Raw genomic sequence first — 10,282 nt, forward strand, 5'->3', positions numbered from 1 at the left:
AAAACTAAATAATTTTCACTTTTCTGCAAAATTCACCAACTGCACAACTCTTGTTATGTAGTATAAGATTAGTAGTATTTGAAAAGAGCAGATGAAATCTTTTTTTAACAATAACAATATATGTCGTTAATCTGTTGCTAAGAGATGAGCATGTTTTCTGGTAACCAAGTTCCATGAAGTAAACATGATTTTTACATTTTTGCTTTAACATTAGCACAAACATTGCTAATATAGCTACGGCCCAAATTAACAATAGCCTTTTCCCTAAAATAAGCTTTTTAGCTATTTTGTTTATTTATTGCACACTGAATGGAGGAAGTCAATGTAAGACAACATGCTAGTTATACCCCACATGCTACTGGCAGCATTTAGGCTAACATTAGCATTTTGGCTGATTTTAGTTTATACACTAATTTTAATATTCTGAATTTAGTAAGTCCATGTTACTCAACATGCTTGTGACTTTCCACCTGCTATTGAGTACATTGTATTGTACTTTAGCATTGATGCTAAGGATGATTGACAGCACCAAGAGCCTCCTTCTGCCTCTGATTGGTCGTTTCTGACTGAGCTATGAATTTCTGCAGATGACTGTAGGACCACAATGAGATGGCAGAGGAGCTTAAATATATGTACCATATTTTTTGGACTATAAGCCGCTACTTTTTTCTTTTTTCCCACTCTTTCAACCATGCTGCTTATAGCCCGGTGCGGCTTATATATGTACGATTCCAGATTTTTAAAAAAAACTCTATGGGTGCGGCTTATAGCACTCTATACAGTAGATTTTTTTTTTCTTTTTACAGATTATTTCTCATTTTAAACTGTCACAACACAGTTACAGTTTTAACAAATATGTAAAAAACCTTATGTTATAAAAGTTGCCTACTGAAGCTTTAAACCTGCAGCAGATTATTTCAGGAAGAGGAAATCCACAAATTCCCATTCAGTATGTCCGTTCGACCTTTACAATGTGGATATTTTGAGCTTTGTCTCTGTTCTACTTCTTCACTCAGGTCCCCCACCATCTGGACCCCCGCCCACAACAAAAGCCCAGACTCAGTCACCCATGCAGCCTCAGCCAGCTCCCCCATCTGCTCAGTCGCAGCTGCCACCACCGATGCAGCCCTCACTTCCTGCTCCTCTGCAACCACAACAAGCAGCGCCGCCTGCTGCATCTACCCCACCTGCTGCAGCTCCACCCACCGCAGCGTCTCCTGGCCTTCAGCAGGGCCTATCCTCTCCTAAACCTCCACCACGCTCCCGATCTTCTCATGCTTTGCCACCTGATGCTGCCAAGGCTGACTCTGCCCCAGCTGCACAGGTTGGTGCTAGATTGAGTTAGCTTCAGCAACTGAACAGTTACAATTATGTTACTAATCTGTTCTATAAATTTATAACTAAGTTTATTGATTGATGTATTGAAATCAGCAGTAATAAGAATATATTTTTCTGCTTCTTTTACTCGCTTTAGTTGAGCTTAGTTGTGTGTCCTTCTTCCTGCTTTTGTCTCTGATGCATTTGTCTCTTTCTCACAAGCTGGAGAAGCCATCAGGGTGAAAGGTACTTTATATCAAACCACCTTTTTGTCTCATCCTCCAAAACACAACAGTCCTCTGCTCTGTTATCACTCCTCATACATTACATGCAGTAATCCCTTTTGTCTTCTGTTGCAATTGATTTATTTATCCTTTGTAGTCTAAATACGTCAGCCAACTGCCAGGGCTTATTGACGTTTATGTTAGGCTCATAAAATTTGCTTTTACTCTTCTTTTTTTTATGGAATAAAGATAGTTGTTGTTTCCCCTCATTTGGTCCTTCATATGGTCTCACTCTGCTATTGAGGGATAGAGTGGGCACATGTGTAATGACTGCATAAATTGTTTTAACATGTTGATTTGTTCAGAATCCATTCATGTGTGTTAAATTCAGAGACTGAATGTTAATGGTGATACATGTATTGCTTATTAATTTTTAGTATGTTCATATTAAAGGTACCCTGTAAGGGAATGGCATGCTTTATAACATATAAGAAAAACAGATGTAGGCATTTATAAAACTTGACAAATCAGTTTGTTCCATTAAACAAAATCAAATTTACCAAAAAGAAAAAAGTAATTTAATAACATTCAAAGGGGTATCTTTAAGTTTTTGTCACCAACATACAGTGATGTGCATAAGAATTCACAACCATTTAATTTTCTTCTCATTTTGTTACCTTACAAGTGGCAAGTTGGTATTTTGAACAGTAGATCAACACAATGTAGACATGCATAGCTCTGGTCTATAAGCAGCTCTGCCTGTATGTTTAGTGTCAATCTCCTCCCGAAAGGTAAACCTCTGCATCAGTCTCAAGTCCATTGCTGCTGCTCTTCCTGTCCCTGCTATTATGAAGCCTGATGCTGACACCTTTATGTTTATTGGAAAGTTTGGCTTGTATTGTGTAGTACATTTTTTCCCTTCTCATATAGTATTTTGCATATCAACCAAAAGGTTACATTTTGGTCTCTTCTACAGTGAGATCTTTTTGGCTTTCATCTTGCCACTCTAACACAAATGTTAGATTTGTGTTGTTAACCTGTTCAGATTCTTCTAACTGAGCTGCGGATCTCTGCATTAGAGTTACCACTGACCTCTTGGCTGCTTGTCTGATTAACAGTTCTTTGTAACTAGCTATTGTGTTGTCATCTTTATATTCTGGATGATAAATTGAACAATGCTGTTTGCGCCCTTAAAATCTTGGGATATGGTTTTCTGACCCAACTTTGCTTTAAGAGGTTTTATACCTGACCTGTTCAGTGTATGCTTTCTAATAAATTACCTCAGGGATGATGCTGTTTCTTCACTAAGGTGGACTAAATTGTATATAGTTTGTTGCACTGGATTTCATCAAGTGTTCTCTCTTTCCCAACTTTTACTGGTTAAAACATCTTGCATCCTTTTATTCCACTTCACAATTGCACCTGTCACATAAAATCCCACTAAGATAAGTGGAAGGGTGGTTATAATAGGACACAAAATGTGAAAAAGTTCTTCTGCAGAGCACTGTATGGTTCATTAGATTATAAGTTTGTATGTAAACACCTCAGTGATGTTAACATGTTTTTTATTTATTCTTAACATAATCTGTTTTTGCACCTAAAAAAGATTTTCTCTGTTCTGCCCTGTTTAGACCAACGGACTAAATGGATTCCAAAGAGAAGCACAATGGAAGCCTGATCCCTTTGACTCTCTTACATTCAACATGTTCTCCTCTTCATCATCATCCCAGCACACCACCCAGTCCCTAAACAGAGGCTCCTCTCTGCGCCCTCCGCCGTCTCTTCCTCCATCTGTATATTCCTCCTCCACTCTCCCCTCGTCCATGTCCTTCCAGTCCTCCGCTTTGTCAGACCTTCAATCCCTGAGCTCATCCTCCTCATCCTCATTCTCTACCCCGTCACCGTCAGCCACCCTGCTGCTCCCGCCTCCCCCGTCTCGCAGCCGCTCCCAGGAGTTCCTGCGTGCTTCCCCGAACGTTTTCCAGTCTGAGCCGCTCCCTGCCCGACCCAGCAGCACCAATCCCTTCACAGGCCCCCTGGTCCAGCAGCCGCTGCCGCGTCGTTCCCTCACCCCAGAATTCAGCCTCCAGCATCCAACCCAAACGGCTGACTTTCAGAGGACCCCATCTGCTTTTTCTCAGCCACTCATCCCCACCCTTGCAGCCGCACCGTCCTCCCAGCACAGTCGGACCGTGTCTTTGTTCGGACCGTCATCCAGTCCCACTCCTACTCAAGCTTCTCTGCTTCCTCTTGATCCGTCTCCTGCCCTCACTTTACCGCTGGCGCCGCCCTCTTCCCTCCCTCCCACTCTCGCGCCTTGGAGCCAGCCCCCACTTCCCTCAAGAGGGAACCAACAGAAGCAGTGGGTCACTTTTGATGATGATTCGAAGTTTTCCACAACAACCAAAACACAACAGAACCCCATGTTCTTGTCCAGTTCCCTTGTGCCCCAGAGTCAAACTCAGTCAACCCGCTCTGTGTTCGACTCCGAGCCTGAGTGGTTATCCACTCACGTCCCAAACAGAACTGTAACCGGTAACCTGAACCCCCCACAGGGTCCCACCAACAATGGCTTTTTTCCTAGGTAGTCAGCAGTAAAAAAAAAACAAAAAAAAAAACCTAATGTCACCCCTCAGATGCAAGGGGTTTATCCATATATGTATAGATAAATGAGTAAATGTGTTTATGTAAAAAGAAGAGACAATATTTAAGAATTATAGACCAAACCCTTCAATTACAGGAAAGAGTTTATATCTCAAAGCAGTATCATGAGAAATGTTTGAGCCCAGCTGCGTGTTTTAACTTTTAAGCTTCTCTGATATTAAAGGGACAGTATTATGTAAAATTTACTTTTTGAGCTTTATATCATGTTATAATGCTATTTTCTCATCAAAGACATATCTGGCGTGTTGCTTTGACCTTTTCATGCATGTTTGAGAAATCCATTAATCTCCCATGGCAACCATTCAAACTGTCCATGACGCTTGCTGTCACTCAGCGTTATCTTTTCCGCGCAGATCAGTCTTCAAGCCCAGCCTCCACTTCACAGTGCACCTCTCTCCCACACCTTTTCCACTCAGCTCCTTCTGACTAGCGTTAGCAGCAATTAGCAAACACCTGGCGGATCGGTGCATGTGCTGGCTTATTATATGAGCTGTTTCTCAGTGAAACACTGGTAAAAAAAAAAAAAAAGTTGTTAAAGACTTAATTGAGTTGTTGTGATGAAGGTGGAGTGTCTCTTCCTAAAGAGACAGAGGCCCAAATTCCAGGGCATTAAATTCTTAAGTCAAATTATGTTTGATAAATACACCATTTTTATAACAACTGAAGGTAGCGTACTTACTTCATTGTGCTATTGTGCTAGAAAACGGCACTTTGTGCCTGAAAAACACATAATACTGCCCCTTTAACATTTGATTTACTCTTACTTGCTATGTATGTTTTAACTAACAGCAGCAAACACGTGCCTGTGTCTACAGTATGTTGTCCTATAAAGTATATCTATATACACAAGTCATGCGTTTACACCTGTGCAATATCAAAGCATACCTGTGTGGCTGCGCTGATGTTTCATATAAATATGTGTGGCTTTGCAGAAGACTCTGCGGTTCCCAACCACCATTTTGACTAATCTGAGCTCTCAGAGCAACAGTTGGTCGCTCTCTGTCTCTTTGTCATCTGGTTGCAGGATGAGCACTGCAGGGTTCTGGGTCCTTGTTTTTGTTTCCTGGAACTGACAGCTTCACACTTAGTCGCTTTAATTTGTGAATGTAATTTCATTTGCACTGGATTTGTTGACTCCACGGTGTGGGGAAAAAGCAAGAGCACAAGCCATTGTGTCAGTTTAACCGGACTGCCGCAGGACTGATATTCTATAATATCACAACATTCTCTTGAAAATTTCTCATTTAGTTTTCCGTTGGCATTCCTTATCTTTAAGACTATATACATTGCAAAAAGTCTTGTTTAGCTCAGCATCCAAACTTCTACATCGCAAAATCTTGTATAAATGTACGTATGATTTTAAAAAGAATTTGCTGGATGTGTGAGTGTGTTTGCAAGAACCAAGCCAGAGGTTTTGCTTGATGATACGAATATGCACTGAGATGCTGTATGCACTCTCCCGGTCATGCAGGTTCTAACACAAGAGAGCATTCTAGTTTGATTCCTCCTTTTGTTTTTTTTTGTTGTTTTTTTTATCCAAGGTATCAATCTATACTATTAGAAACTATAACAATGTTGCGTGATAGTGTGTGTACTTGTATTTAAAGTACAATGACAACATTCTCTGGATCTGCAAGGGTTATAACCAGACAGCACTTTTTTGTTTACTTTGAGTCATTTATTATCATTTCTAGTACCAGCTACTCTAAATAATTATTGTTACCGTGGTGAGAAGTGATGTGCTGTATTTGAGGTGCATATCGTCTGTTGTGCTCTTTTTTTTTTTTTTTTGGTTTTTTTTTTTTGGGTGTGAGCTTGTATAAAGATTGAAGAGTGGGAACCATCATATTTTGTTACAGACTCAAAGCTTAAAGCCAATATTCACTCACCTATGCCTGCAACTATATTTTTCCTTTAACCTGTCAGTTGCTGATTAAAGGCAATAATGTAAATTAAAGTAAAGGACTTTTTTCTTTATCAAATAAAAACTCTCACATAGCACTTTCTCTTGGTCAGATGAGAACATTTCCAGCTGATCGTGGCTCTAATAGAATATATTTTAGTTATCTGGCCATGAGTGGTCATTATTTATTATAATTAGTAGCAATGGGACTCTCGCATTGTTTTTGTGAGACAGCAGTTGCTACAAAATGATTTCAGAGGAAAAATTTTAGGTCATCCATAGCATCCTACATTGGTCCATGTTTCCTAGAGAATGTGAGTCCGTACCTTAACTCTGAAATTTCTAAGTAGATGCAAGCATTTCCGAATTCAGCATAATTTATAACAGACAAAAGTGAAAAGCTAAAGAGAGATAAACATCACGGTACTCTGCCGAGCCTTCCTGTTAATTCTGAAAAGTCTTGTTCTCTATAGACTTTTGTTGGCATTGCAAGAAAGGTTTCCTTTTTAACAGCTTCTTACATCTCTGTTTCCTTTGACTTTATTTTAAACACCTCACTTATTCTAAAACTCGCTATATCTGGAAGTCTTCTTCACTTAGCAACAGTATGCACACCTAAGAGTGTTGTCAGTGCCACCTCCTGTCTCCTGTGTATTTTGCATTAACGGAAGTGGAAAAAATACTTTTTGCCCATCTGTGCTTTTTTGTTTCCAGTCAGCTGAAAAATTTTTGGGTTCTGCTCATCGGCCCATTTCTTGTTGCACCTCTAATTACAAGTTGCACAAAGTATTTAATATTCCACATTTAATGTCTGAACATGACCGTTTCCAGCTGTTGAGAGGTTGTTTGTTTTATAGTCTTACAGAATTTTAATTCATTTTTAGGTGTGTTTCAGTACTTTGTCTTGTACTTCCTGATTCACTCATTAAATACTTGTTTGGGTGAGCTGAAGGATCAGTAATGGGCAGTATCCATCCTAACATGACACACCAAATATTGTCTAGACATATAACATGTCCCCCTTTTCACATAGAAATTAAATAAATGGATAAATGTCTAAGAAGAATTTTTGAGAGAAAAAAAATATAAACTGAAGATCATGTCTGTTAGGTTTTGCTTCTATGCTTTTGTCACATGTAAATACGCAAAGTAAGTCTCATTCTCTGTATTTAAAATCTATATGTAAGCAAGAGTATCAGGCACCAATTGCTTACACGCCATCTCTGAAATATATCTGTTGTTATCTCAATGTGTGCAGTAGATACTGTATCAACAGTCGATCACTAGCCAGTGCTTTACATCATGTCACGGTTCAGATTCAAGATTTCTTTTAGGTAACAAATTACTCCCTTTGTGAGGTCGATTTCCCTTTTTATGGCTATAATCCATAGTAAATAAGAGTCCGTGTTGTGAAACAAACATATTCTGTATGTATTAAAGTGAGTACATGAAGCTGTAATTCATGTTAATATCCATTGTTCCATAGTTTACGTGCAAAGCAGATGGCACATTAATGTATGAAACAGTTTGTGTTGTATGTGTGCTAAAATAAATGTACATTGACATGTACGTTTTGTTTTATTTTGTTTTTGGGGTTGGGTGGGCTGAACAATATTAATTCACAGCTCTACCTGTAAATCAATTTCAAGCCATCACTTACTAATGTGTTATCATATTACTGTAGATTTGAAAAAAAAAAAAACATTTAATCATTTCTTGGAAATAAAGTGACAGACATTCCTGCAAACTGTGACCTAATGGTGTATGAGGAAACCAGCTAAAACTAAGTCTTTGGCAGTGTTTCAAAATGAAAGACACACAATGCTTTTAATTAAAATGACTGTCACAGCCGTCAGTTATCAATGTTTCTCCGCTTTAATGTTGGCTAACACAGCTAACGTGGCCAATGTTTCTCAATCACAAAAACTAATTATGGGATACACCTCTGGGCATAGACGTTTGTACAGACACACTTAGAAACATAAACAAAGCTTGTTTTAGCCACCCATGTGCTGTGGAAATGTTTTTATTTTTTTTTATCTCTTTTTCATACTCTATGCCTTTGTTGCCATTGTGCCTTTGGCTGTTTAGTCTGCCTATTTATGGAAGAAGAACATAGGGCTTCAAGTGCATTGCAGCTCATAAAATGGTGTCCCTATTCTCAGCATAGAGCAGGAATATCAACTCTCCCTTGCCACCACATGCATGAAAGTAATGGAAGTCTTGTATATTTTTAGTTCTTGTCTGTGCATGTTATCCCTTTGTGATTTTGCCATGGGTAGCTGACCACATGATCCATAAAAAATAAACATGGTGATGAGGTTGATGTGCAATATTAATTTTGCATCACACAAAAAGTTTGCATGTAGCACCTTCTATATCTTTACAATGTACCCTGCATGGCTTGTAAACAACAGTTCAAAGTCTACCTCATAGGTTCTCCCACCTGGGATTTGTGCCCTCCTTGGCGATATTTAATTTTTAACTGTTCCAAAGGTGCCAAGCCATTCAGCTTGGTCTTTTTGCAGTTGTGGCATAGTATATTGTTTTTGTTTTTAGATGATGGAGCAGAACTCCATGAGATGCAGAAAGTTTGGAATAATCATATGACAATCGTATGAAGCCTTCAGAAGACAGCTGTATTTACGCTGAGACTGAGAGTAATTTATTCCTACGTGGACTCTCTATTAATTAGGAATTTTTTGAGGGAGAATATTTGTAATATAATTTATTTCAAGTTATTGACATAAATAGAACTGAATACAAGTAAATAGCACACTTCAGTTTTTCTTTAAAAAATTATTGTTTCACTTCACAATAATTCTCTACAACGTGTTGGTTATCAATGTTCCCTTAAATTGGCTTGACGGTACTCATTTTTTTAAGATTGGTAGCGTAAGAGATGTTAGATTACTTTTTTTTTAAAAAAGGGACAAAGTCAGGCGAAGTCATACTAAATTCATCTGGAAGAACTGCTTTAGAATAATAATGTTCCTTACCGTTAGAGGGCAGTAAGTGTGACAATATTCTAGAAACCGCAGTCCAGAACTCCATTAGAAGAAGTAACTCCACAATCGGAAATGGTAACAGCAGTTAAAAACAAATTATAAGCTCACACTCAGCTGCAAAGAAGACCTACTTGTCATTTTACTTACCAGGTAAGCTTCACTAGGATCCAAAGCTGTGTATAATTTTCATTGTTAAACATTAAGCGCCGCCCGTGGCTAACAGCTACATCAACTAGCTAGCTGAGGTTACTCGTGCTGTTCTGGAAGCATCCGCGCTTCTCTGTTACCATGGTTACTCTGTTGACCTGAAGACGCCTTGGTTGTCGGCATCGGTACTAGCAGCAACTTTGTTTCTTCTACTTTCGCCTATAACTGTCTCTGTTAGGAGGAGAGCTGGTAAAGGATGGTGCAGCTGCATGTGAAGCGCGGAGATGAGAGCCAGTTTCTGTTCAACACCACAACGGACTCTCTTCTGGAATCGGTGATCCAGCAGGTTACTGCTATTTACAACGGCAGGCTCAAAGTGGACAGGATATGTTCAGGTAAAACTCTGTCTCCATTGCTGCCTGTGCTTTCTGTTAAAGATCCACATCCTACTCATTCCTGCTACTGTGAACTGTTAAAGCAGTCTTACAGTTGCTTTGGATTTTACGTAATGTATTCAACACAAATTGAATTGTTTGATGGTCATCGAAATGTTTTACAAATGGAAAAACTGAAAAGTGTGGCATGCATTTTTATTCAGGACTGTTACTTAACTCCTAAATAAAATCCAGTACAATCAATTTGGTTGCATAATCTATTTTGGTATAAATCCAGCTGTTCTGCAAAGGTTTGTTTGAGGACATTAGTGATCAAACAGTATTATGAAAGTACAGAGATGTACACCTCGTGTGGAAGAAGTGTTTAAGAATATATTCACACCACACTTGAGATGTCTATTTGTAGAATAGGCTTGCAAATCATATTTTATATTTCATTTTGTCTGAAAGCTCTACACTCTTTGGGACATTGCTCTAAATATTATGTAGAAATACAATTAAATTTGTGATCTTTCTATCTGGTGTCAACATACTTTTTTTTTTTTTTTTTTTTTATTTTTTGTGTTTTTTTGCCAGAGTCCCCAAATTTCGCCACTCCGGGCGCCACGCTCCCACACAACAAAC

General features: G+C 38.8%; 2 protein-coding genes across 9 annotated transcripts in view; both read left to right on the forward strand.

The window, feature by feature from the left end:
* Positions 1 to 7,677, forward strand: part of synj1 (synaptojanin 1) — a 36,731-nt gene extending 29,054 nt beyond the window's left edge. For 7 of the 8 annotated variants that reach the window (XM_015014911.1, XM_015014917.1, XM_015014916.1 and 4 more), the window contains 2 exons: positions 1,017 to 1,324; positions 3,173 to 7,677. In XM_015014911.1, the coding sequence (XP_014870397.1) occupies positions 1,017 to 1,324; positions 3,173 to 4,129 (1,265 nt within the window). In that variant the 3' untranslated portion in view covers positions 4,130 to 7,677. Of the gene's footprint in view, positions 1 to 1,016; positions 1,325 to 1,539; positions 1,564 to 3,172 lie in introns of all 8 variants that reach the window. The other variant, XM_015014920.1, reaches the window with a different exon arrangement.
* A 1,479-nt stretch (positions 7,678 to 9,156) lies between these two features.
* The window catches only part of cfap298 (cilia and flagella associated protein 298), a 6,382-nt gene continuing 5,256 nt past the window's right edge, over positions 9,157 to 10,282 (forward strand). The window contains exons 1-2 of the mRNA XM_015014922.1: positions 9,157 to 9,266; positions 9,502 to 9,658. Of these exons, the coding sequence (XP_014870408.1) occupies positions 9,520 to 9,658 (139 nt within the window). The 5' untranslated portion in view covers positions 9,157 to 9,266; positions 9,502 to 9,519. The remainder of the gene's footprint in view (positions 9,267 to 9,501; positions 9,659 to 10,282) is intronic.

This window comes from Poecilia latipinna, unplaced genomic scaffold (genome assembly GCF_001443285.1).
Source record: "Poecilia latipinna isolate Pla-1442-1.1 unplaced genomic scaffold, P_latipinna-1.0 Scaffold1861, whole genome shotgun sequence".
NCBI lineage: Eukaryota > Metazoa > Chordata > Actinopteri > Cyprinodontiformes > Poeciliidae > Poecilia > Poecilia latipinna.